The sequence below is a fragment of the Meriones unguiculatus genome, chromosome 7, assembly GCF_030254825.1.
Source record: "Meriones unguiculatus strain TT.TT164.6M chromosome 7, Bangor_MerUng_6.1, whole genome shotgun sequence".
Lineage (NCBI taxonomy): Eukaryota > Metazoa > Chordata > Mammalia > Rodentia > Muridae > Meriones > Meriones unguiculatus.
In genome coordinates this window covers 88,674,041-88,699,497 of record NC_083355.1, presented here as the reverse complement: position 1 = coordinate 88,699,497, position 25,457 = coordinate 88,674,041, and the positions used below count along the sequence as shown (strand labels likewise).

General features: G+C 41.0%; 1 protein-coding gene across 1 annotated transcript; it reads left to right on the top strand.

Annotated features, from left to right (window-relative positions):
- The first annotated feature begins 362 nt into the window (after positions 1 to 362).
- Adam21 (ADAM metallopeptidase domain 21) lies at positions 363 to 2,737 on the top strand. Its single transcript, XM_021653524.2, has one exon. The coding sequence runs from the start codon at positions 510 to 512 to the stop codon at positions 2,652 to 2,654; it is 2,145 nt and encodes a 714-aa protein (XP_021509199.1). The 5' UTR covers positions 363 to 509; the 3' UTR covers positions 2,655 to 2,737.
- Positions 2,738 to 25,457: the final 22,720 nt, after the last annotated feature.

The following is a 25,457-nucleotide window of genomic DNA, read 5'->3' as shown; positions in this document are numbered from 1 at the left end:
GATTATTTTTTTTATGTTTATATTCAGTGGGATGCTATCAATAGTTATGCCAAGATACCCAAATGTAAACTAATACAATGTTAGAAAAATCAAGATATAGACTCACTCCTAATTTTGCTTCTTCTTTTTTTTTTTTATGTATGTTTTCATGGCACCACATAAAGATCGAGCTAATTATTTAAGTACGTATCTTCCTACTTTGACATTATCAACATATAACCAATATTATCTTCTCTACCCTCACCCCAGAACTCTTCATCCCATTTTTATTGAAACCAAGTCCAAAAATATTGTTTTGACCCTTCTCACCTCATCCAAGCACTCTTTTGTTTTCACTTTCAGCACTGCAGCTCTGCTAGTCCACCTCTGCCAGGACACAGTCTCTACATGTCAGCAGCACGCCCCGGTCAGCTCCAGGGCAAGAGCCAGAACAGAAGCGTCTCATTCTCGGTCCTTATCTGCTCTGGACAGATGACTTCACAGTGTTAGAGGCGGATGCTGGAGCACTCATGAGAGTCACTCTTTTGCTGTTCTGGTTTAAGGTGTTTCCAACCCTTATTGACCTCTCACAGAGTGGGTCCACTCAATACCTCAGTTCTCCAGAAGTGGTCATCCCCCTAAAGGTGACCAGCAGGACCAGTGGTGCAAAGAGTTCAGAATGGCTCTCCTACAGCCTTACATTTGGGGGCCAAAGACATGTTGTCCACATGAGAGTCAAGAAGCTTCTGGTTTCTACTCACTTCTTTGTGCTCACCTACACAGAGGAGCATGCCCTCCACAAGGGTTACCCCTTTGTCCAGAGTGACTGTTACTATCATGGTTATGTACAGGGGGCCCCTGAGTCTTTAGTTGCTTTCAGTGCCTGCAACGGGGGTTTTCAGGGAGTGTTGCAAATGAATGGCTTCTCCTATGAAATCGAACCCATCAAGCACTCTAGCACATTTGAACACCTAGTTTATACATTAAATAACAACAAGATAAAAATTCCGCCTGTGATATGCGGTTTAACAGAGAAGAGAATACCACACCAACCCTTTAGCCTTGAAGAGGCTGAGAAGTCAGCGCCAAAGCAAAAGGATGGAAAATGGTGGACCTACACATGGTCTGTGGAGCTGGCTGTAGTGGTAGACTATGGTTTCTTCATTTACTCTCAACGTAACTTGTCAAAGGTGCGAGAAGATGTGGTTCTCATTGTTAACATGGTCGATTCCATGTACAGGCAGCTGGATACGTATGTGACTTTGATTGGCATTGAGATTTGGAACCGAGGAAATGTTTTCCCCATGGAAAACATACATCAGGTCTTAGAAGATTTTTCTCAGTGGAAACAAGTCAGTCTTTTTCAGGTACATCATGATGCAGTCCATATTTTCATAAGAAGCCCCCTTATAAGTGTACTTGGGATAGCCTATGTTGCAGGAATATGTCATCCTCCCCTTGATTGTGGAGTTGAAAATTTCCAAGGAGACTCCTGGTCTCTTTTTGCCAACACGGTGGCCCATGAGTTAGGTCATACTTTTGGTATGCGGCATGATGAGGAATCCTGTTCTTGTGGAGAAAGAGGTTGTGTCATGAGCACTTTCAGAGTACCAGCAGAGAGATTCACCAATTGCAGCTATAGTGATTTTATAACGACTGCTTTAAACCAAGGGACTTGTTTGTATGATCATCCGCGGCCAGGGACAGTTTTTCTGGTGAAGCGCTGTGGGAATGGTATGGTTGAAAATGAAGAGGAATGTGACTGTGGATCTATACATGAGTGTGAACAAGATCCCTGCTGTTTGTTGAACTGTAAGCTGAGGCCTGGGGCTGCTTGTGCTTTTGGGCTTTGTTGCAAAGACTGCAAATTCGTGCCATCAGGGCAACTCTGTAGAGCAAAGATCAATGAATGTGACCTTCCAGAATGGTGCAATGGAACATCCCATGAGTGCCCAGAAGATGAGTATGTACAGGATGGGGCCCCCTGTGGTGTTGGTGCCTACTGCTATCAAAAGCAGTGTAATGACCATGACCAACAATGCAGGGAACTTTTTGGCAAAGGTGCAAGAAGTGCGTCTCATCATTGTTACAAAGAAATCAACTCACAGGGAAACAGGTTTGGCCACTGTGGCACAAATGGCACAGTATACCTAAAATGTAGGCTGTCAGATGTATTTTGTGGCAAAGTCCAGTGTGAAAATGTGGAAGACATTCACCATCCCCAGGCTCGTTCTGTTTTGCAGAACATTTATGCCAGTGGTGTCACCTGCTGGAGTACTGACCATTGTTTGCAGATGGGTGCACCTAATGTTGGTGAAGTGAAAGATGGCACCATGTGTGGAGCAGGAAAGATCTGCATACACAAGAAGTGTGTCAGTCTGTCTGTCCTTTCAAATGCCTGCCTGCCTGAGACCTGTAATAGGAAGGGGATCTGTAATAACAAACATCACTGCCATTGTGACTATGGGTGGGCCATGCCTTTCTGCCTTCACAGAGACTATGGAGGTAGTGTTGACAGTGGTCCAACATCTCCGAAAGGAAGAGTCAATATTGTCTTGTCAATAATGGTGACTGTTTTGTCTGTTCTAACTTGTCTGTTAGTAGCTGGATTTTATACACTATTATCATTGAATACCTTCTGGTCCCAAAGTGCTGAAGGCTCAGAAGACATATAACTTAATATCCCATGAATTTGGTATGACAAAAATATTATTGTATGTATGAATCTGAGTAGATTCATCTGTATCAGAGATATTCCCATCAGGTGCAGGTAATTCTCAATGTGTTCTTGGCTACTGTTTATTATCTTAAGTAGCAAATAAAATTTAATTGAGAAATGATAATATCTGGCCCACCTAACTGCTTGGATTTATGTAGCAATCAAAAGTGACAAGTTATGGTATCCAACTATGCTTGGGGAGAATGTCCTGCTTCAATGGCTGTAAAGGCCTGAATGATCAAAAAAAAAAAAAAAAAAAGTGACAAGTTAATCTTTGCTAACTGTTGTTCCTTTAATTAAAAACTCATGACCTGTTCCCCGTGTCCCTAGCTTGTCTATTCTCTTTGCCATTTTCTGCCAGTTTAGGAATCCTTTTGGAGTCTTTTTGTGAATATAAACAAATCTCATGGAACAGGGTTAGTTTTATATGTTTTGTTCATTATCTTTTCTGGCACACTGCCTAATTCAAACATATTTTAATGAAGTGGAATATTAATTGCATAAAACATTAAATTAGGAGAAAAGGGATACCTGTTTAGTCACCTCAGAGATGTTACTCTGGCCCTCTTTTCAAACCTACTAGAGTTTTTGGTCAAACTTGCACTGTGACCATGCACCACGTATTCCTTTAGAAAGCATTAGTGTATATCAGGGGTACCTCGCTGGTGTTTTGTGCCCAGCTTGTCCCATTCTTAGTCTGTTATTAAAATTTTAGAGTTCATCTCTGAAAACTCAGATCTGATCAAATACCCATCACATGTCAAGATAACATCTGAATATCACTGACTCAACTGACCCTTCTGATGTCTGCTGCACTGTCTGGTAGTTTTCTTTTCAAGGTACATTTGGCTGTGCCATCCTTGCACAGCTGTCTGTGTGGAGTTGGCTTCTGCTGTGCCCTTGCCCTTGGGAACATCATTCTACTCCCCCAAGAGATTCAGTCTTTGGAGAATAATTGATGAACTCTTCAATATCTCCCTTGTGCTCCATGGTGACTTTATGATCATGCCTTAGTAATTTTCTGCATCCCAATAGAAGATGGGGACCCATGTACCCATCTTCAAATTGACAGTACCACCCATGTACTGTCCAGAGCCACAAAGAAGAAAAGGACTGCTGGTGAAACCATAGAAACTGAAGGGTGAATGCTAGAGACCAGCTCTAGCACACAGGGTGAACCAAGGTGGGTTGCAGCGTCGTCGACGACCAGTTGATGTTTCTCTATGTTAACTATTAATCTTTTAGGCTGCTATCCTTGCTATTCTCTATATACGCTTTAACTCTTAAACTTCCAGGCTGGTAGCCTTGCTATTTGGGGCTCTCCATATACAGTTTAACTCTAAATACAGTTTAACTCCCAGGGGCCGCTGTGGGTCACAAGAGTCTAAAGGAAAAGACAGGAGAGGGTCTTAATCAGTTAAGCCAGGTGGCTCCTTTAACTTAGAGCACAGGTGGCTGCAGTCCTGACAGTTTCTTGTTGTAAATACAACAGATTGTTAAAAGAAAAACCTCAGTTCTTTTTAACTTAATGGCTCAGCAGTGAACAGCAGCTTGCTGGAAGATAGAGACCTAACTAAGAAGGCCAATAAAACACTCTGAACTGCTGATCACTTACTAAACTTAATAACTGAGAAACATTAAAAAATGTACACCTTTGGCAGACAAGTCAGGCAGATATTTATAAACCTCACAGACACATGCACACATACACTCAATAGACAAAACAAGGGAGTCTCATGGACCCATTCATCCAGATATAGATAAACATATATATATATATATATATATATGTACAACATATACAGACAATTAGACATCTTTGGATGAAGCGAGTGGCCTCAACAAAGGGGAGTTACAGTTGGACTACTGATCCTGATATCTAACTAGATGCTTTGTTTATTATAAGTTTAAAACAGTTGTTTTATCTATATACTTATTATGAGTTTAAAGATTTATCTTCTTATTTCAAATGTATATTATGTGTTCAAAGCAAGCTTTTTAAGTCAATGTTTTTCTAAGAAACAGGTGTCTTGTGTTGTATAGCTAACCATTTATTCTTTGTATATTCATATGGTTTTTCTTATCATGGTATATACCTGGGCCTTATCCTTGGGCTAAACCTAGAATGTCCTTGATTATTAATTTGTTTCAATCTTGTTTTCCCTCTTGGTGTAAATCAAGTGCTTGACATAGCCAGGTCCACAGAGGATTTTAAAATTACTTGAATCAAGTCAGGAATTCTTTAAAATCATCAGGGGCCATGAAATCATCTATTTATTTAAACAACACTATGTCACGAAGATACATCTTCAAAATAATCTGCAGGAAATCTGTGCAACAGAGTGAAGCAATAAGTAGTGAGGGTTGCTGCTGTGCCAGATATATGAACATGGAAAGGCAGTATAGCAACAATAAGCAGTCTTGAGGCCAAATCCTTGGGGCCTTGCCTACACCAGGGACACTCCCATTCATCAGCCATGCAAAAATGGATGGGCTGCCTCCAGAAAGCTCATTTGCTTGCTTCTGCTGTGATTGCTCCCAGCAGGTGAAGCAAGGTTATAATCTGATTAACCTTGGTTAGACATGATACATCAGAAAAAGGCTTATTTGCTTAAATGCATGTGTTCATATAAAGACAAAAAGTAGATGCTCTTATTTATTGATTTTCCAAAAAGTATTTATTATATAAACACTTGAAATTGATTAAGATGTATTAATCTAATGTCATTTTATAATTGCTGACTTTTGTATGTATGCTTGGTACTAGTTTGAAATAATTGATGGAATCAGCTGGCCATGGACTGATGGAACAAAAAGTAAAAACAAAACAAAACAAAGCATGATTCAAGGGTTAGTAATGTAAGAGATAACCCTAAGATGTGAATGTTCAGTGAAGCTCTGGGAAACGAAAGGGCAAATTGTAGGAACCCATATACAATGAATTAATGGGTGGTTCCTGAGATCATACTGGCTTCTACTTTTTTTGAATGTTTTTACTTTATCTTGTTCTAAGGAATAAGAGAATTATCCAGCCATTTACTTTTCCAGATGGTAGCCATTTGCCATAATGCAACTTATTTTAAAAAGTCATTTTCAGGCTGAGGGTAGTGGCTCACCTTTAAGCCCAGCACTCAGGACGCAGAGGCCAGCAGATCTCTGTAAGTTTAAGATCAGCCTGGTCTAAATAGTGAGGCATCATCATTGCTTCACAGGTAAATGGAAACTATCAGTTTAAAAAGTTAATTTTCTGGATTCTTTGTGAATTTAGATATTGGTTTGTTTGGGAAGCACAAGGGAAGTAGGTTGCTGAACAAGCTTCTCTGAGCTACCTGAGCCATCCTCTATGGCCTCGCTGGAGAGTCATGTGAAGCACATTAGGCATTACTGAATGGTTCCAGGGAAAACTGTCAGGAAAAGGGAGACACAAGACACAAGCATTTGTAGTGGCAAACTGGCAGAACATGGACATTATCTACTGTGATCACACATGAGCAATGGCGGGACGAGAGGATGCTGGGGCCATCAGCATCCATTTTACTCAGGCTCCCTAGGGAAACAAAAAGACTCTAAGGCAAGGACTAAGTCTAAGTGCTTTATATGAGAAATGAAACCCTGGGAAAACAAAACAAAGGGAAGCTTATTTAAGGTTAGAAAGAATAGAGCAGCAGGTGCTGGCAGTACCCAGACAGGCAGGATTGGGCTCATGAGGTTGTCTGTAATACTATGGAACTTCCTGTCCACACAAATGCCATCCTTTAAGGAAGAGCTTGGGCTGTCTATAGAGCAAGTCAGAAACAAGAGGTGTGTGTGTGTTTGTGTGTGTGTGTGTGTGTGTGTGTGTGTGTGTGTGTGAATGTGCCTGGAAGCAACTCTCAAGCAATAAAAAATTTTCTCGTCCTCATGGGACATTTATGGGTGCTGGGTACCATCTCTCAGAAAGTTTTCCAGGATAGTACAGTGTGCCTTGGTTCCTTACCTCACACCCATTCGTTTATTCTTTGTGGATCTCTGCACTTTGCCCTGCCATATCCCAGTCCTTCACTGAACAGTCACATCGTAGGATTATATTTTAAGTCACAAATACTAGAGATCATGTCCATCTCATACTGCAAAATGTATTTCTCTTGAAGATTCCCTAGTGTTTCAGAATGAGCATTTCTTCCAAGTCCCCACCCAATGTCATCTTTCAGACTAAAACAAACTTATCTGGGAGCCTCTGTACAGAGCAAATGACCCCATTCCAAAACAGGAAGGTCTGGCCAAGTAGGTAAAAGTGACTGCTGTGGAAACCATAAAACCTGGGTTTGATTCCCAAAGCAATCTTAAAAAACAAAACGTGTGGTGATTTGCATCACAGCACTCCTGTACGGAGATGGAGACAAGAGAACTTTCTGGAAGCAACACACACACACACACACACACACAGAGAGAGAGAGAGAGAGAGAGAGAGAGAGAGATACACATGACACACACAGATGCATGCACATACACAGATGCACACAGACATCCCTACACACACTCATTTTTATTTTTTATTTATTTATTTATTTTTAAGAAAGAAGGTAGTATTGAGAGGTAGAATCAAAGCAAGGCCAAAACCTAGCACAGCAAACATTTAATCCTGTAGGTTCCAGTCAGACATTCGAGTCATATAGTAAACTCAAAGGGCTTGGACAACCACCCAGACCTTGCCATTGCAATCTGCATGGCCTCTTTCCTAGGATGGAGTTGTACTTTCCTCAGGAGGCTGTTTCACACTCCTGGCATCTCTGAAATTTTAGGGTCTCCATTGAAGCTTCAGTTCACACTCACACATTCACACATCATCCTGAGAGGGTCATTTGACCCTGCTACACATTGGTCTTCCAGGTGTCCATGTAAAATCTGAGTGTGGACCAGCGAGATGACTCAGCAAGGAAAAGCACTTACCACCAACACTAACAACCTGAGTGTGAGCCCCAGGATTTACATGAGGGAAGAAAAGTATTGATATGTTGTCCTCTGACTTCCACATGAGTACCAGGCACATGTCTGTGCACACACATGTTCTTTGTGTTCATACAATAAATGAGATGTTAAAAATTAAACTCAGGTCGAAGCCTCCTTGACTGCCATAGCTCTAGTATTCTGTATGCATGAGAAGTGAGCATCGTGAGGATGGCACTGTGAGCTGTTGCCAACTTAAGAGTAGCTAAGCCTTCTTCTTTTCTCTCTTCTCTTCTTCTCCTCTTTTCCTCTTCCTCCTCTTCTCCTCTTCTCTGCCTTTTCCTTCTCCTCCTCCTCCTCCTCCTGCTTTTTTTGGTTTTTCATGACAGGGTTTCTCTGTGTAGCCTTGGCTAACCTGGACTCACTTTGTAGATCAGGCTGGCCTTGGACTCACAGAGATCTGCCTGCCTCTGCCCCCTTGAGTGCTGGGATTATAGGGGTGTGCCACCACATTCAACTAGCTAAGCCTTCTAAAAAATTAATTTTATTCATTTATTCACTTTACAGCCCAACTGTAGCTCCTCTCCTTCTCCTTCCCTCCTTCTCATCCTCCCTCCTCTCCTCTTTTCTCTACCTCACCTCCCATACCCCTCAGAATAGGGGACCCCCCAACCCCAGCACATCAAGTTGCATCAGGACCAAGCTCATCCTCTTCCACAGTGGCCTGGCAAGGCAGCCCCGCCAAGGAGAAATGACTGAAAAGCATACAAAAGAGTCCTTGTCAGAGACAGCACCGGCTGTCCTTACTAGGGAACCCATATGAAGAGCAAGATAACCATCAGGTACATATGTGTAGGGGACTTAGGTCCCCCTATATACACATACATGGTCTTTGGTTGGTGCTTCAGTATCTGCAAGCCTGCCTAGGCCCAGGTTAGTTGGCTCTGTTGGTCTTGTGAAATTCTTGTCCCCTTTGAATCCTTTTATCTTTCTCCCACTCTTGAACAGTTTCCCTGCGTTCCACCCAGTGTTTGGCTGTGAGTCTCAACATCTGCTTTGATCTGTTGCTGGATGGAGCCTCTCAGTGGACAACTACATTAGGCTCCCATCTGCAAGCATGGCATAGTGTCATTAATAGTGTCAGGGATTGACTCCCTCCCTTGGTGTGGCCAGGGATTGGTTGGACATTCCCTCAATCTCTGCTCTATCTTTATACTTTCACATCTTCTAGGCAGGGTAAATTTTGTGTGGAAGTTTCTGTGGGTGGGTTAGTGTCCCTCTCCCTCTACTTGGAGTCCTGTCTAGTTGCAGGGTAGCTTCTTCAGACTACATGTCTCCTGCTACTAGGGATCTCAGCTAGAGTCACCCCCATATCCTCTCGGGAGCCTACCCTGTCATGGGTCTCCAGCTTGTCTCAGAGATGCCCCTGCCCATGGTTTCTCTTCTCTCTGCAAGCACTTTGTGGGGACAGTGTGGGGTAGGGTGAGGACAGAGGGCTTGTAGGTAAGTCTTCTTAAACCATGAGCGCAGTGACCTCTGAGTGGGGAGCTGAACACTGAATGGATGCTGAGGAAATGGTGTTCTTGGCCATATGAGCAGGGTTTCCCAGTATTGTCTCAAGAAAAATTCTTTAAGATGGCATTAGTTTGAAGGAGAGTGGGGAGGTGTATATGGGATGCATTGAAAGGAGGAAAGGAAAGAAGAAATATAATTAAATTCTAACCTAAAATGGAGAGATGGGGGAAGGAGGGAGGAGAAAAAGAGACTCTTTTAATTGGTTTATACTTCCAGACCTTTGAACTTAGGCTGAGGTGAGTCTAGCTAACTCCTGAGATGCCTTTAAGGGATTTTTTCCTATTGTGCCAGGTGCAAAGCACTTGTTATCTCTTTTAATAATGTTAGTCTCTTCATAAACCATGCCTTCCCCAGCCTGTGGATTTTTCTTATACTTCCATGCTTTCTTTTCTTTCTTTCTGTCCTTCCTTCCTTTCTTCTTTCTTTCTTTTCTGATTTCTTCTCATCTTTAGTGGAAAGCTGACTGAAAGTGGTCAGCAATATCCACACAACAGCCTAAAAACTAGACTGCCTCGACACTTCCTCTAAAATCATTAGGGGCTTGCCAGATAAGCCACAAGTACATAACACTACACATGCACTAAAACAGCAAAACCTGGTATCTTCTTTCAAAACTCAAGATTACAGAATCCATAACTTACATTTCTACTTGTCACACTGTAATGTCAACATGGTCATCCTTTGGTCTATCCTCTAACGTAGAGAAAATAGATTAAAAAAATACTACGACTACTAATTACACCGAGGCAGGAACACCAATGCTGTTTTCAATAAGACCACTCAAAAGCCATGTTAAAGGATGCCATCCTCTTTTGGGCTGAGTAATTTTTTTTGTTTTGTTTTTGATAAGTATACAATGAAATTTTATTTAGCTCCAAAGAAATAAAAGCAATTTTCAAAAAATGATGGAACTAGAAAACATTATAATATAATGAGATAGTCAAGGCCCAGCTAGAAAAATGGCACATGTGTTTTTTCTCTTAAATGGATCTGAGCTTTGGGTGATTTGTGTACCTGTTGAAGCTTGGAAACTAGAAAGGGACCAGTGGAGTAAGGGTTGCCTTAACAGAGAGGTACAATAGAATACATATGAAACCAAGGTATGGAGGGAGCATTTTAGGAGTGTAAATAATTCAGCAGAAATGAGGATTGAGGGGAGGGATGAAGTGGAGTTGGTTTTTATACAACAAAAGTTATACAACTGCATATATATATTTATATATAATAACATTTATTTAAGATTTAATAAACCACCATTAGTTGATAAGACCCTTTTGCTAAAGACAATAGACACCCCATAGATTCCTGTGGGCCTGGAGGGCAGAGGGACTGGAGGATGCACCATTGGTTTTGGCCAGCTGTCCCAAACTTAAATGCAAACTGTCAGGCAAGATGTACCCAAAGCAGTTCATGATTGGGTTTGAGGACTGCTCCATGAAAGGGAATGCATACCTGGTACCTCGTTATGGATCGGGTAGGGGCCCTTGGGGCCATACCCCTCCCTGAAATGCTTTGGATGTGATCTATTCCCAAAGGTTTGTGTGTTGTAGGCTTGGTCCCTTGTGTGCTGCTAGTAGTGCTGAGATGGTGAGGCCACTAAAAAGTGGGGCCAAGAGGGAGTTGTGTAAGTCATTGTGAGTGTTATCCTAAAACGTTGGATAGAAGTGACTCAGGTGGTGGTGGCACACGCCTTTAATCCCAGAATTTGGAAGGCAGAGGCAGGTGAATCTCTGTGAGTTCAAGACCAGCCTGATATACAGAGTGAGTGCCAGGAGAGCCAAGGCTACACAGAGAAAACCCATCTTGAAAAACCAACCAACCAACCGAACAAACAAACAAGCAAACAAACAAACAACTCTCCTTGGTCTCTGGCTTCCTATCTTATTTCTCCTTTTTGCATTTTTTGCATATTTTCTCACTGCAATGCCATCTTCCATGAAGTGACTCAGCTAATGTGAAAGGCTACATCAATAGGGTTGTCCAATATAAAACATTCCCCCCAAAAACTATAAGGAAAAAAAAAAAAAAGATCCGCACAAGCTACCTGGCCTCAGATATTTTGTTAAGGAAATGGGAAATTAACATAGCCATCAATTTGAATGGTAGTTTTACTTTTAAATTCATTTTCATCTTGGAGCAAGTATTTTCTTTCTCTAAATCCTTGATTGCAACCAAATAGTAAACATTGTTTAACCAAGAACTATCTTATTCTCTTCCCTATTCAGACAAGTAACTATGTCACTAGCTTTTGATTTCTTTTCAGTTTTTAGTTTTAGAAAACTGAGCAAATAACTGTGCAGAATTGAATCAATCCTCCCTTAAACATAGCAGCTACATCTGCATCCTGTGCTGGATTGGGGTCTTATCACTTAAGGCTAGGTCTTCCATGTAAGGAAGATCAGGTAGTATCACTGTGCTGAAACCTTCTTTTTCTTGTTTTAAAGTTGAATATAGCCATTGTGCTGAAGTGCCATGGTTTACTCAATGAAAGCTAGGGCAAATGCAATGGATTGAGTGGTTTGTGTCCCCCCAGGAGCTGTATGTTGAAGTTCTAGTTCCCAGTGGGATGATATTTGAAGTTGGAACATTGGGACACAGTTTGATTGTGATGGCAGAGCTCTCATGAATGGGATTCTTTTTTTCTGAGACTGTTTTTTTTTTTTTCTTTTTTTCTGTGTAGCCCTGGCTGTCCTGGAACTAGCTCTGCAGCCCAGGTTAGCTTCAAACTCAAGAGACTGGCCTGCCTCTTCCTACTGAGTGTTGAGATTAAAGGTATGCACCACCATGTCCGGCTATGGATAGGATTTGTATACAATGGATGAACAAGATGGTCTTCATTCACCATATGAAGAAACAGCAAGGATTCTGTTTGCAAACCAGGGAACTGGCTCTCACCCTGAATTCATCCAACACCTTGAACTTGATCTCTGTTAGAACGGTGAGGGAAGAATTCTGCTAAGCTACAGTCCACCCTAAAGTATTTTTAAAGAGGTGTCTATTTTATATGCATGAGTGTCTTGCCTATGTGTTTGTATGTGCATGGTGTGTGTCTGCACAATGAGAAGAGGTACCTTGCTGCCGCTTCCTCTGGAACTCTCCATCCCCATCTCTTCAGTCCGCCAGCACCTACATTGGTACCTATGTCCAAAATGAACACAGGTAGAAAATTTTGTGACCCCCAGTATTTTGTCATTTTATGCTACAAAAAGCTTTATATCACATTATTTCAATTTTTTAAAAATTTTTTATTTAACTTTTATTAATTACACTTTATTCACTTTGTATCCCCCATAAGCCCCTTCCTCCTCCCCTCCCGATTCCACCCTCCCTCACTCCCCCTTCTTCACGCATGCCCCTCCCCAAGTCCACTGATAGGGGAGGTCCTCCTCTCCTTCTTTCTGATCTTAGTCTATCAGTTCTCATCAAAAGTGGCTGCATTGTCCTCTACTGTGGCCTGGTAAGGCTGCTCCCCCCTCAGGGGGAAGTGATCAAAGGGCAGGCCAATCAGATTATGTCAGAGGCAGTCCCTCTTCCCATTACTATGTAACCCACTTGGACACTGTACTGCCATGGGCTACATCTGTGCAGGGGTTCTAGGTTATCTTCATGAATAGTCCTTGGTTGGAGTATGAGTCTCTGGGAAGTTCCCTGTGTTCAAATTTTCTGGTTCTGTTGCTCTCCTTGTGGAGACCCTGTCCTCTCCAGCTCTTACTATTTCCCACTTCTTATATAAGATTCCATTCACTCTGCCCAACAGTTGGCCATAAGTCTCAGCATCTGCTTTGATAGTGTGCAGGACAGAGGTTTTCAGAGGCCCTCTGTGGCAGGTTCCTAGGTTGTTTCCTGTTTTCTTCTTCTTCTGATGTCCATCCTCTTTGCCTTTCAGGATGGGGATTGAGTGTTTTAGTTAGGGTCCTCTCTCTTGCTTAGTTTCTTTAGATGTACAGATTTTAGTGGGTTTATCCTATGTTGTATGTCTATATGACTGAGTATATACCGTGTGTGTCTTTTTGCTTCTGGGACAGCTCACTCAGGATGATCCTTTCCAGGTCCCTCCATTTACCTGCAAGTTTCATGATTTCCTTATTTTTTATTGCTGAGTAATACTCCATTATATAGATGTACCACAATTTCTGCATCCATTCTTCAGTTGAGGGGCATCTGGGATGTTTCCAGCTTCTGGCTATTACAAATAAAGCTGCTACAAACATGGTTGAGCAAATGTCCTTTTTGTGTGCTTGAGCCTCTTTTGGATATATGCCTATGAGTGGTATGGCTGGATCTTGAGGAAGCGCTTTTCCTAGTTGTCTGAGAAAGTGCCAGATTGATTTCCAGAGTGGTTGTACAAGTTTACATTCCCACTAGCAGTGGAGAAGGGTTCCCCTTTCTCCACAACCTCTCCAGCATGTGTTGTCTCTTGAGTTTTTTATATTAGCCATTCTGATGGGTGAAATCTTAGGGTTTTGATTTGCATTTCCCTGATGGCTAATGAGGTTGAGCATTTCTTTAAGTGTTTCTCTATCATTTGATATTCCTCTACAAAGAGTTCAATTTTTTGACAGTAGCTTTGGAACAAAGTTCCAGAAGTATTTCTGGGGAAGGGTAATTGCACATGTATTTCTACTATTTACTAACTAATTCTGCTTCACAGGGGCTCTGCATATCGACATTACCACCTGAACTGCACATGACTCTATGTGTCGGTTCCCCATAATCTCATTAATGCTGCATGTGACAGATCAAGAAGGGACGGACATTCTTTAATATATCTCTCTATGACTTGTGGGATTGGTGTTACATCCCTTGAATATTTGCTTATTTTTGACTAATTTTACTAAAATAGTCTGGTAGGCCCAAGCTCAGTCTTGGAAAATAGTTGGGCTATCACAAAAGGCTGACATGATAGACAAGGTCTGGACAGTAACATATTTTCTCTCTCTTTTTTTTTAAATTTTTTATATTAGTTACAGTTTATTTACTTTGTATCCCAGCTGTAGCCCCCTCCTTCATTCCCTTCCAATTCCACCCTCCCTCCTTCCCTCATCTACTCCCTGCCCCTCTCTAAGGGGAGGTCCTCCTCCTCTGCCATCTGACCCTAGCTTATCAGGTCTCTTCAGGACTAGCTGCAATGTCCTCCTCTGTGGCCTAGCAAGGCTGCTCCTCCCTTGGGGAGGTCAGAGAGCCAGCCATTGAGTTCATGTCAGAAACAGTCCCTGTTCCCCTTACTAGGGAAGCCACTTGGATACTGGGCTACCATGGGTTACATCTGAGCAAGGGGTTCTAGGCTATATCCATTCTTGGTCCTTGGCTGGAGAAACAGTCTCAGAAAAGACCCCTGTGCCCAGATATATTTGGTCCTTGTGGAGCTCCTGTCCTCTCCAGGTCATACTAACTCCCCCTTCTTTCATATGATTTCCTGAACTTTGCCCAAGGTTTGGCCATGAGTCTCAACATCTGCTTTGATACACTGCTAGGTAGAGTCTTTCAGAGGCCCTCTGCAGTAGGCTTCTGTCCTGTTACTTGTTTTCTCCTACTTCCAATGTCCATCCCATTTGTCTTTCTAAGTGAGGATTGATCATCTTACCCTGGGCTCTCTTTCTAGTTTATCTTCTTTAGGTGTACAGATTTTAGTATGTTTATTCTCTTATAGGTCTACTATCCACTTATAAATGAGTAACATATTTTCTTAATAGGGAGTCTAAAGAACACTGTCCTAGTTAGGGGTATTATTGTTGTTATGAAGCACTATGACCAAAAGCAAGTTGGGGAGGGAAGGATTTATTAATATGGCTTATACTTCCACATTATTATTCATTATTGAAGGCTGTCAGAACAGGAACTCAAAACAGGGCAGGAACCTGGAGGCAGGAACTGGTGCAGAGGCCTTGGAGGAGTGCTGCTCATTGGCCTGCTCATCATGGCTGGCCCAGCTTGTTTTCTTATAGAACTCAGGACTCATCGTAAGGATGGCATCACCAACAATGGGCTGGGACCTCCCCATCAATCACTAATTAAGAAAATATCCTATAGGTATGTCTGTTTACAAGTTGATCTTATGAAGGCACTTTCTCAATTGAGGTTCCCTGTTTTCAGATGCCTATAGGTTGTGTCAAGTTGACACAGAACTAACCAAGGCATGTAACACTAAGAAATAAGACATGCCAATAAAAAACTGTCATGTAAATTGATGCATCAGGTATTATATGCATTAGACACTAGGCACCAGATTACTTTCAGGATCCACAGAACTAAGAGAAATAAAATTTTGCTGATTATTTTTGTAAGTTACATTTATTTGGTGTGTGGATGCACACACATACACATGACACACACATGGAGCTTGGAGGACAACCTGTAGAGAGGTTTCCTCCTTCTACTATCTAGGTCCTGGATATCACACTGGTTATCCGACTTGGCACTAAAAACCTTTAAGTTTTGAGGAAAATTAGTTCACACTGGTAGGAAACTGGATTCTGATATCTTAACTCTTGTTACAATGCTGAAAATATGCCATTAGCTTTGTTTCTGGTTAAAGAACAGAACATAGAAAGGCTCTGAGAAGATTGGTGAAAATTAGGAGGCTTTTGACGTGAATGTTATGGAGGGTTCAAAGTGAAGAAACTCTTACTGGAGCCTAGAGAAAGGAATCCTAAAATGTACTGGCAGAAAAGTAGCAGAGCTGTTGTTTGTGCATTGTGGATTGTGAAAAATGCAAAGGTTTCTTAATTAGTTTATTAATATTAATAAACAAATCCCTGGGCATCTCCTAATGGCTTCTGATACAGTATGAGAAGAGAGAAAGAAATGAGGAGTAACTATCTAATTACAGTTTAGATTAGGTATTTCCAAACCTGGGTTTTATAGGTTAGGAAATGAAAAAAAACTTCTTATCTTTACTTATATTCTTATGGCAAAAGACTAAGAATGATGAGGAATATGTTAAATAATATTATTTTATATATGGTGTCAGTAAAATCTCAAAGGAATTTCTTGGAGAGTATTTATGGATGTACCTTAAAACAATTCAGGTAGTACCTCACAGAAAAACTAAATGCCTTGTAAAAACATATAAGGGTATACTTTTCAAGTTAAATAATGAATAATGGGTTCTAATTTAGAATTTAAGTGTTTAGTCACACATCAGCTTCACAGGAGGTGCAAAGGTAGAGAGGATTCATATTGAAGAGATTTGTGACTGTGGCATTTGTCAAATTGAACTAAGCCTGATAAGATATAGGAAACTCAGTTTAAAAGACAGAATAGCCAGATTTGCAGCACAGGGAAAGGAATCCTAAAATGTTCTCATGTTGTATGCTAGTGACTCAAAGTCCAGCATACTTTCATTGACAGCCAAGTTGAGCGATTTGCCATAGGGTATCAATTTGCTCCTGTACGAGGTCAATCCTCTGATTGAACACCATCAAACCTCCTTTTAGTTGAGCATTAATACCTTTTTGTACATCTAAGGCATGAGCTACATTGGCTAAAAGGTTATTCAGGGTCTGAGCAGTCTGCCCAGTATGACTCATGGCTAATGCCGTGGTGGTAGTTCCAACAGCCGCCAATGAGATGGCAGTAACAATGGCAGCTGTAATTCCAGGATCCCTTTTCTGTCTGAAGAGTCATAGCGTGAGGGCATCAACGGGCACAGGCACCCAGCGAGGCATGCGAGTACCAGCTAGTAAATTTACTAGCATTCCAGCATTGGGCAAAAAAGCAAGTATCATTACCACAATTACTTGGCTCTATCTGGCTAATAATGAATAAAAATGGGGAATATAAACAAACAGGTGTGGGCTTATAGGAAATATTATGAGAAGCCTTAACCCCCTCGTTGGAACATCCTGCATTAGTTCTAGAACTAGCAGTGATGGTGTCCGAGGTCTGAGTAGGTTCAGGAGACCATTGCCCCCAGGGGCGAGACGTGCTCCATGTAAATTGACTAACTCCATGTTTTCCTCCACTTTTGAAAGTTATTTAAGGTTCTTAAATTATTTTTTCCCTTTTTTTTTTAAATTTTTCATCAATTACACTTTATTCATTCTGCATCCCCCCATAAGCCCCTCCCTCCCCTCCCAGTCCCACCCTCCCTCCTCCCTCTGCATGCATGCCACTCCCCAAGTCCACTGATAGAGGAGGTTCTCCTCTCCTTTCTGATCTTAGTCCATCAGTTCACATCAAAAGTGGCTGCATTGTCCTCTACTATGGCCTGGTAAGGCTGCTCCCCCTGAGGAGGAGGTGACTAAAGAGCAGGCCAGTCAGTTCATGTCAGAGGCAGTCCCTCTTCACATTACTATGTAACCCAATTGGACTCTGAACTGCCCTGGGCTACATCTGTGCAGAGGTTCTGGGTTATCTCTATGAATAGTCCTTGGTTGGAGTATGAGTCTCTGGGAAGTTCCCTGTGTTCAAATTTTCTTGTTCTGTTGCTCTCCTTTTGGAGACCCTGTCCTCTCCAGCTCTTACTATTTCCCAGTTCTTACATAAAATTCCATTCACTCTGCCCAACAGTTGCCCATCAGGCTTAGCATCTGCTTTGATAGTCTGTAGGGCAGAGGCTTTCAGAGGCCCTCTGTGGTAGGTTCCTAGGTTGTTTTCTGTTTTCTTCTTCTTCTGATGTCCATCCTCTTTGCCTTTCCGGATGGGGATTGGACATTTTAGTTAGGGTCCTCTCTCTTGCTTAGTTTCTTTAGATGCACAGGTTTTAGTGTGCTGCAAATCTGTCTAAACAATTGTCTAGCTATATTTTAGGTAATTGGACTGGAGAATTCGATACTACGATGGAGCAGCTGAGAGTGGCCATTGTCATGGTAAATTCTACCAGAGTGGACGCAGGACTAGCCACAGGATTATCATCATGGATTGCTGCAGCCATGAATCATCTGAAGGAATGGGCGGGCATGGGAGCGTTAGCAGGCCTTCTGGTGTTGGTCACCTTGGTTTGCCTGTGGTATATATGCAAGATTAGAGTCTCACAACAGCGTAATGCAGCCATGACCATTCAGGCCTTTACAGCCATTGAAGCAGGACAGTCTCCCCAAGCATGGTTGGCTACCATAAAAAGCCAAAATGTTACGCTCAGGATGCGAGGCTAAGCACTGCACTCAGGGTCAGCCGCTTTCGACCTAGAGAAGAGCATGTCTGATTGCATGCTGTTTGATGCCCCAGGTCCCGCCTCTGAGAAAAAGGTATCGGACGCGTCTGATGCTCTTTGGGTGGATGACACCTAAATGAACATCGGTACAAAGTCCCAATTTATTTCTAATATCAGAGATCAGACCTCTACTCTTGCCTGATGCGTCCAAAACAAAAAGGGGGAATTGTAGAGAGCTGCGTAATGCCGCGCCTGAAAGATGGAGCTGGTTTCCGCCTTCCACCTTCCCGATGGTGAGTGCTCTCTGTCACAGACAACTCCACATTTGGCTAAGGCTGAGGATCTGGCTTGCTTCCATGTATGTGGACCTATCTGCATTGCCCGCGTGGCATGCTGAGGTTGGCTACCCAGAGGCTATTTAAAGTGGGCTGGCTTTCCCCAGGGTCAGATGATTGTTCAAGGTTCCTGAATAAACTGCATTGAAAAAAAAAAAAAAAAAGACAGAATAGCTGGGCAGGACTATTGATTGCTTTTCTCTCTTGTCAGCTACATAACACTATCTAGTACTATGAGTGAAGGCTTTTAGTGCAGGGAGGAGTTTCCAGGTAATTTCCAGCTCGATTCCGTCAACTTGTTTCCAAAGTAAGCAGTATCTTCAGCAATTGAGACTTGCCTTCACATTCTGGGGAGGAATCAGTTATCCTACCTAGCTGTGATGCCTATGAAATGTAACAGTGATCAGATAGTACAAACAGTGGCCTTGGGTTAAACAATAGCTGTGTAATTGAACCTAAGACCCACTCAATAAGAGGGAATTCAGATCTAGTATTGTAAACCTAGCTAGTTACTCATGGATACTGAGGACACACCCACACATGGTGAAGCCAAGGACCCTAGAGGTCCCACTTTTCTAAACCAGTGTAATTTCTAACTACGTTCCAAGCATTTATCTTTAGACACACAGATAAGTATGGTTCTCACTCATCATTAAAGAAGTTTCTTTTTTGCAACAGTTGGAAACCATTACAGAAAGCTATAACTTGTCAAAATGCAGATAACAACTGACCATGAGACATCCATTCCAATTAATACTTCTACAACACAACTCCAACACGTAAGGTTCAGAGAACATTGTGGAAAACCTGGTAGAGAGGGTGTAAGATCCAGAGAACCAGGATACCCAGGTAGTGTCCTCTAGACATGAGAGGACGGTTACATCCATGAAATCTCAAAAATATGGTTGCCCGGACAATGCCTTAAAAATGGCAATGCCGGTTGACATGCCAATGTGTATGCCAATCTCTGCCCTATGTCCAGATGAAGAGTTATAGTCAATGATGGCTAAGAGAGGGAGAATATGTTTTTCCCAGAGATGAGGCAACTAACTGGCTATCCAATTCCAGTGGTCAGCCCTAAAAACATATATATACATGTAACACTAAATGGATTCAGCAGGTTGTATTTACCATGCATGTCAAACACAACTCTATCTCAGGGGCTAGAAGACTTCAAGGAAATCTTTCCTTGTCTCTCTGATGTAACACCGGAAATCAACTAAATCATCTGATATTCATAATGAAAGTTCTCACCTGAAAAAAAAAGTAAGGCATAAAAGCAAAGAAAATACACGTTAGATGAAAGGAAACAGATAGAAAGGGGGAATCCAATATGGCAGCAGCCAGTGTGTACTGTATCTGAGGGACAGAGGATTGGGAACTCCGAATCCAAGTGAGCGAATAGGCGACTGGATTTAGAGCATCGACTTTGGTGCTTTCCAGACTAGAAGGGACATCCTGGGAGTTGGGGTCGATTGGATCCAGGCCCCCTGTGACTGTCTCCTGGGTCTGGGAGTAGAAAACTGTGGACCCTTTGCCTTTGACGCATCCTCCAGTGAGTGTAGACCCCCAGATTCAGGGTCCCGATGCTCTAGCAGCCAGACATCAGATTCCTCCTACTCCCCTGAAGGCAGCCTCAGGATTCCTGTGACAGCATCCCAGCCTCCAAGCCACAGTTCTGCTGGTCACCCTGTGGAGACCACATAAACAACAGAATCACATGGATCCTGGATCTAAGATGGTGGAGCCCAGACCATTCTGAGTACCAAGAGCACAGTGTCCAGTAGGCCTGTAAACTGGAGCCCAGCTCCCTTTTGAGGGACCTTAGGGGTGCTGAGCCCTTTGGACCACCTACCCGTGCTCATGCCTGCACCCAACAGGTGTCCTGCACTTGCACCCCACCCTTCAGGGGTGCTCTCTCGAATGCACGCTCCCCTCATCTTCAATGCATCCACCTGTGCCTGCACCTGCATCCCACCCTTCAAGATACTTGTGTTCATGCCCTGCCTTTTGTAGCTGCATCCAAATCTACAGCACCCATTCTTGAACCCCTGTATCTCTCTCTCATCTTCCTGAAGACTACTCCAGACTCCAAAGACAGGCATATCCAATTTTCAGTGCAGGTTCCAGGAACAAACAGCCGAGGGTACAGAAAACAGATGGCTAAAGCCTGGCAGAAGAACACTATCAACAAAAAAACCAGACATCATGGCTCCACCAGAAACCCTCCAAAACAATGGATATTATAATGCAGCTGAAACACAGGAAAATGACCTTAAATATATGATTATGCAGTTATTAGAGGCACATAAAGAGGAAGCGAACAAATCTCTCAAAGAAATACAGGTAAATACAATCAAACAAATAGAGGCCATCATAGACAGACAGGAAACCACAATCAAACAGGTGAAGGAAATGAACAAAATAGTTCAAGACATGAAAATGGACTTAGAATCAATAAAGAAAACACAAACTGAGAAAACCTTAGAGATGGAGAACTTAAGAGATCAGGAAGCACAGAGGTAAGCATCACCAACAGAATATGAGACATAGAAGAGAGAATCTCAGGCATTGAAGATACAATAGAAGAAATCAATACTTCTATTAAAGAAAATATAAAAACGGAAAAGTTCCTGACACAAAACATCCAAGGACACCATGAAAAGACAAAACCAGAGAATAATAGGAATAGATAAAAAAGAAGATTTCAGGCTCCAAGGCTTCTATGATTTCAAAATCATAGAAGAAAATTTCCCCAACTTAAAGAAAGAGATGCCGTTAAGCATACAAGAGGTCGACAGAACATCAAATAGACTAGATCAGAAAAGGAATCTCCCCTTTCCACATAATAATCAAAACACTAAATCCACAGAACAAAGAAAAATTTCAAAGCGGCAAGGGGAAAAGGCCAACTAACATATAAAGGTAGACCTATCAGAATCACACCTGACATTTCAACAGAGACTAATAAAAGCCAGAAGGGCCTAAGCAGATTTCATGCAGACACACAAGAAACCATAGATGAAAAACTAAACTACTATATCTAGCAAAACTTAAATGGTGAAACATCTAAGAAACAACATAGATGGAGAAAACAAGATATTCCATGATAAAACTAAATTTAACAACATCTATGCAGCAACCCAGCCCTACAGAAGATATTAGAAGGAAAACTCCAACCCAATGAGATCAACTACACACAAGAAAACACAAGATATAGATAATTTTACAACAACAACAAAAAAAATCAAATAAAAGAAGCACACAAACACACTATTATCACCAACTACAAAATAAAAGAAACAAACATTCACTGGTCAATATCTATCAACATCAATGCACTCAACTCTCCAATAAAAAGACACAGACTAGCAGAATGGTTGGGGAAACTGGATCCAACATTCTTATGCATTCAAGAAACACACCACAACAACAAAGATAAACACTACCTCAGAGTAAAATGCTGGGAAAAGGTTTTCCAAGCAAACAGACCCAAGAAGCAAGCAGGAGTAGCCATCCTAATACACAAGAAAACAGACTTTCAACCAAAGTTAATCAAAAGATATGGGAAAGGAAATGTCATTCTCATCAAAGGGAAAATTCCACTATGATGACATCTCTATTCTGAGCATCTATGCCCCAAAGTCAAGGGCACCTGCTTTTGTAACAGAAACATTATTTAATCTTAAATCACACATTGATCTCAAAACATTAACAGTGGGAGACTTCAACACCCCACTTTCACCAAGGGAAAAATCATCAAGACAGAAGCTAAATAGTGAAATAATGAAACTTACGGAGGTCATGAATCAAATAGACCTAATAAATGTCTACAGAACTTTTTACCAAAATGCAAAAGAATATGCCTTCTTCTCAGAATTTCAAGGAACCTTCTGAAAAATTCACCAGATAGCTGGGCACAAAGCAGGCTTCAACAGATACAAGAAGATTGAAATAATCCCTGTGTCCTATCAGACCACCATGGTCTAAAGCTGTACCTCAACAATAACAGAAATAGCAAAAAGCTTACCTACACATGGAAATGGAACAACTCTCTACTCAATAACAGGTGGGTCAGGGAAGAAATAAAGAAATTAAAGACTTCCTAGAATTCATTGAAAATGAAGGCACAACATATTCAAACTTATGGGACACAATGAAAAAAATGCTAAGGGAAAGTTCATAGCACTAAGTGCCTTCAGAAAGAAATTTGAGACATCTCCTACAAGAAACTTAATGTCACACCAGATAGCCCTAGGAAGAAAAGAAGCAGACACTCCCAAGAGGAGTACACGGCTGGGCATAATGAAACTCAGGGCTGATGAACAAAAATTATACTTCTTGCCTAGATCAGGGAGAAATCTATAGATCTCAAGAGTAGAATGAATCTAAGTATAATTTTCCAAATAAAAGGTTACACAAGACAACGGTTGTTAAAATGTGTTACTCACAAGCATACTTAAGTTATGTGAATGTCTTCTGTGATGCCACTCTGCTGGCTGCACACACATTAGAACCCATAGGGAGACTGTACAAATAGACTCAAGGAGCTCAGACTCCAATGATCCCTTCTAAATGTTCATACTGTAACAGAAAACTCCAATTAAAACTTTAGTAGTGTAAAGGGAAAATATTCAATAATGTTGTCAAATAAAAAAAGCAAGTGAGTAACATGAAAAAAAAATTTGTTTTCATTAAAAAAAGAGAATTTTGGAAATTAAAATGATCTGTTTTCCTAGAATTCTGTTCATACAGTAATGAAGTTAGAAGCTGGTTCCTGTAAGAAATAGTTCATGGAATGTATGATGAATAAAATAAATAAACATTGCTAAACAAAAAAAAAAAAAAGAAACTCAGGGCTGACTTAATAAATTAGAACAAAGAAAACAATTCAAAGAATCAATGAAACCAAGAGGTGGTTCTTTAAGAAAATCAACAGGATAGACAAACCCTTACAAGATAGACAAACTCACTAAAAGGTAGAGAGACAGTACTTGAATCAACAAAATCAGAAATGAAAAGGGGGACATAACAACAGACACTGAGGAAATCCAAAGAATCATTAGGTCTTACTTCAAAAGCTCTATATGCCACCAAATTTGAAAATCTAAATGAAATGGACAATTTTCTTGACAGATTTCACTTATCAAAGTTGAATCAAGATCAGGTAAATCAATTAAATAGTCCTGTATTTCCTAAAGGAAATAGAAGGTGTCATCAAGTCTCCAATCCAAAAAAAAAAAAAAAAAAAAAAAAAAAGGGCCAGATGGTTTCAGCACAGAATTCTACCAGACCTTAAAAGAAGAGCTAACACCAGTACTCTTCAAAGTATTCCACAAAATAGAAACAGAAGGAATATTGCCAAACTCATTCTATGAGGCCACAGTCACCTTCATACCTAAACTGCACAAAGACCCAACAAAGAAACATATTCAGACCAATTTCCCGTAGGAACATTGATACAAAAATAATAAAAATACTCACAAACTGAATCCACGAACACATCAAAGATTTTATCCACCATGACCAAGTAGGCTTCATCCCAAGCATTCAGGGCCAGTTAAATACACAGAAATCCATCAATGCAATCCACCATATAAAGAAACTGAAAGGAAAAAACAAACAAACAAACAACAAAACAAAACCACATGATCATCTCCTTAGCTGCTGAAAAGCATTTGACAAAATCCAACACCCATTCATGTTTAAAGTCTTGGAGAGATCAGGGATACAAGACATATACCTAAACAAAGTAAAGGCAATATACAGCAAGCCAAAGCCAATATCAAACTAAATGGAGAGAAACTAAAATCATTCCCACTGAAAGCGGGGACAAAGCAAGGCTGCCCACTCTCTTTGTATCTTTTAAAAATAGTACTTTAAGTCCTAGCTGGAGCAATAAGACAACTAAAGGAGATCAAGTGGATACAAATTGGAAAGAAAGAAATCAAAGTATCATTTTTCGCAAATGAAATGCTAGTATAAATGAGTGACCCTAGTATAAATGAGTGACCCCGAAAATTCTACCAGGGATCTCTTACAGCTGACAAACACCTTCTCCAAATTGGCTGGATACAAAATTAACTTAAAAAAAATCAATAGCCCTTCTGTATACAAGAGACAAATGGGCTGAGAAAGAAATTAGGAATACAACACCCTTCACAACAGTCACAAAACCATAAAGTATCTTGGTGAAACTCTAAGCAAGCAAGTGAAAGACTTGTATGAAAAAAAAATAAACTTAAAATCTCGAAAGAAATTAAAGAAGATATCAGAAGATGGAACGATCTCCCATGCTCATGGATTGGTAGGATTAACATAATAAAAATGGCCATCCTACCAAAAGTAATCTACACATTCAATGCAATTCCCCATAAAAATACCAACACAATTCTTAAAAGACCTTGAAAACATAATTCTCAGGTTCATATGGAAAAACTAGAATAGCTAAAATAATCCTGTATAATAAAACATTCTCTGGAGGTATCTCCGTCCCTGATCTCAAGCTATATTATAGAGCAGCGGTAATAAAAACTTCATGGCACTGGCATGGAAAAAGAGTGTTGGATCAATGGAATAGAATTGAATACCCAGAAATAAACCTACACACCTATGGACCTTTGGTTTTTGACAAAGGCACCAAAACCATACAATGAAAAAAAAAAAAAAAGGACAACGTCTTCAACAAATGTTGCTGGTATAACTGGATGGCTACACATAGAAAAATACAAATAGATCCATATTCATCACCCTTCACTAAACTAAAGTCCAAGTGGACTTTTTTATTTTATTTTTCTTTATTAATTACACTTTACTCACTTTGTACCCC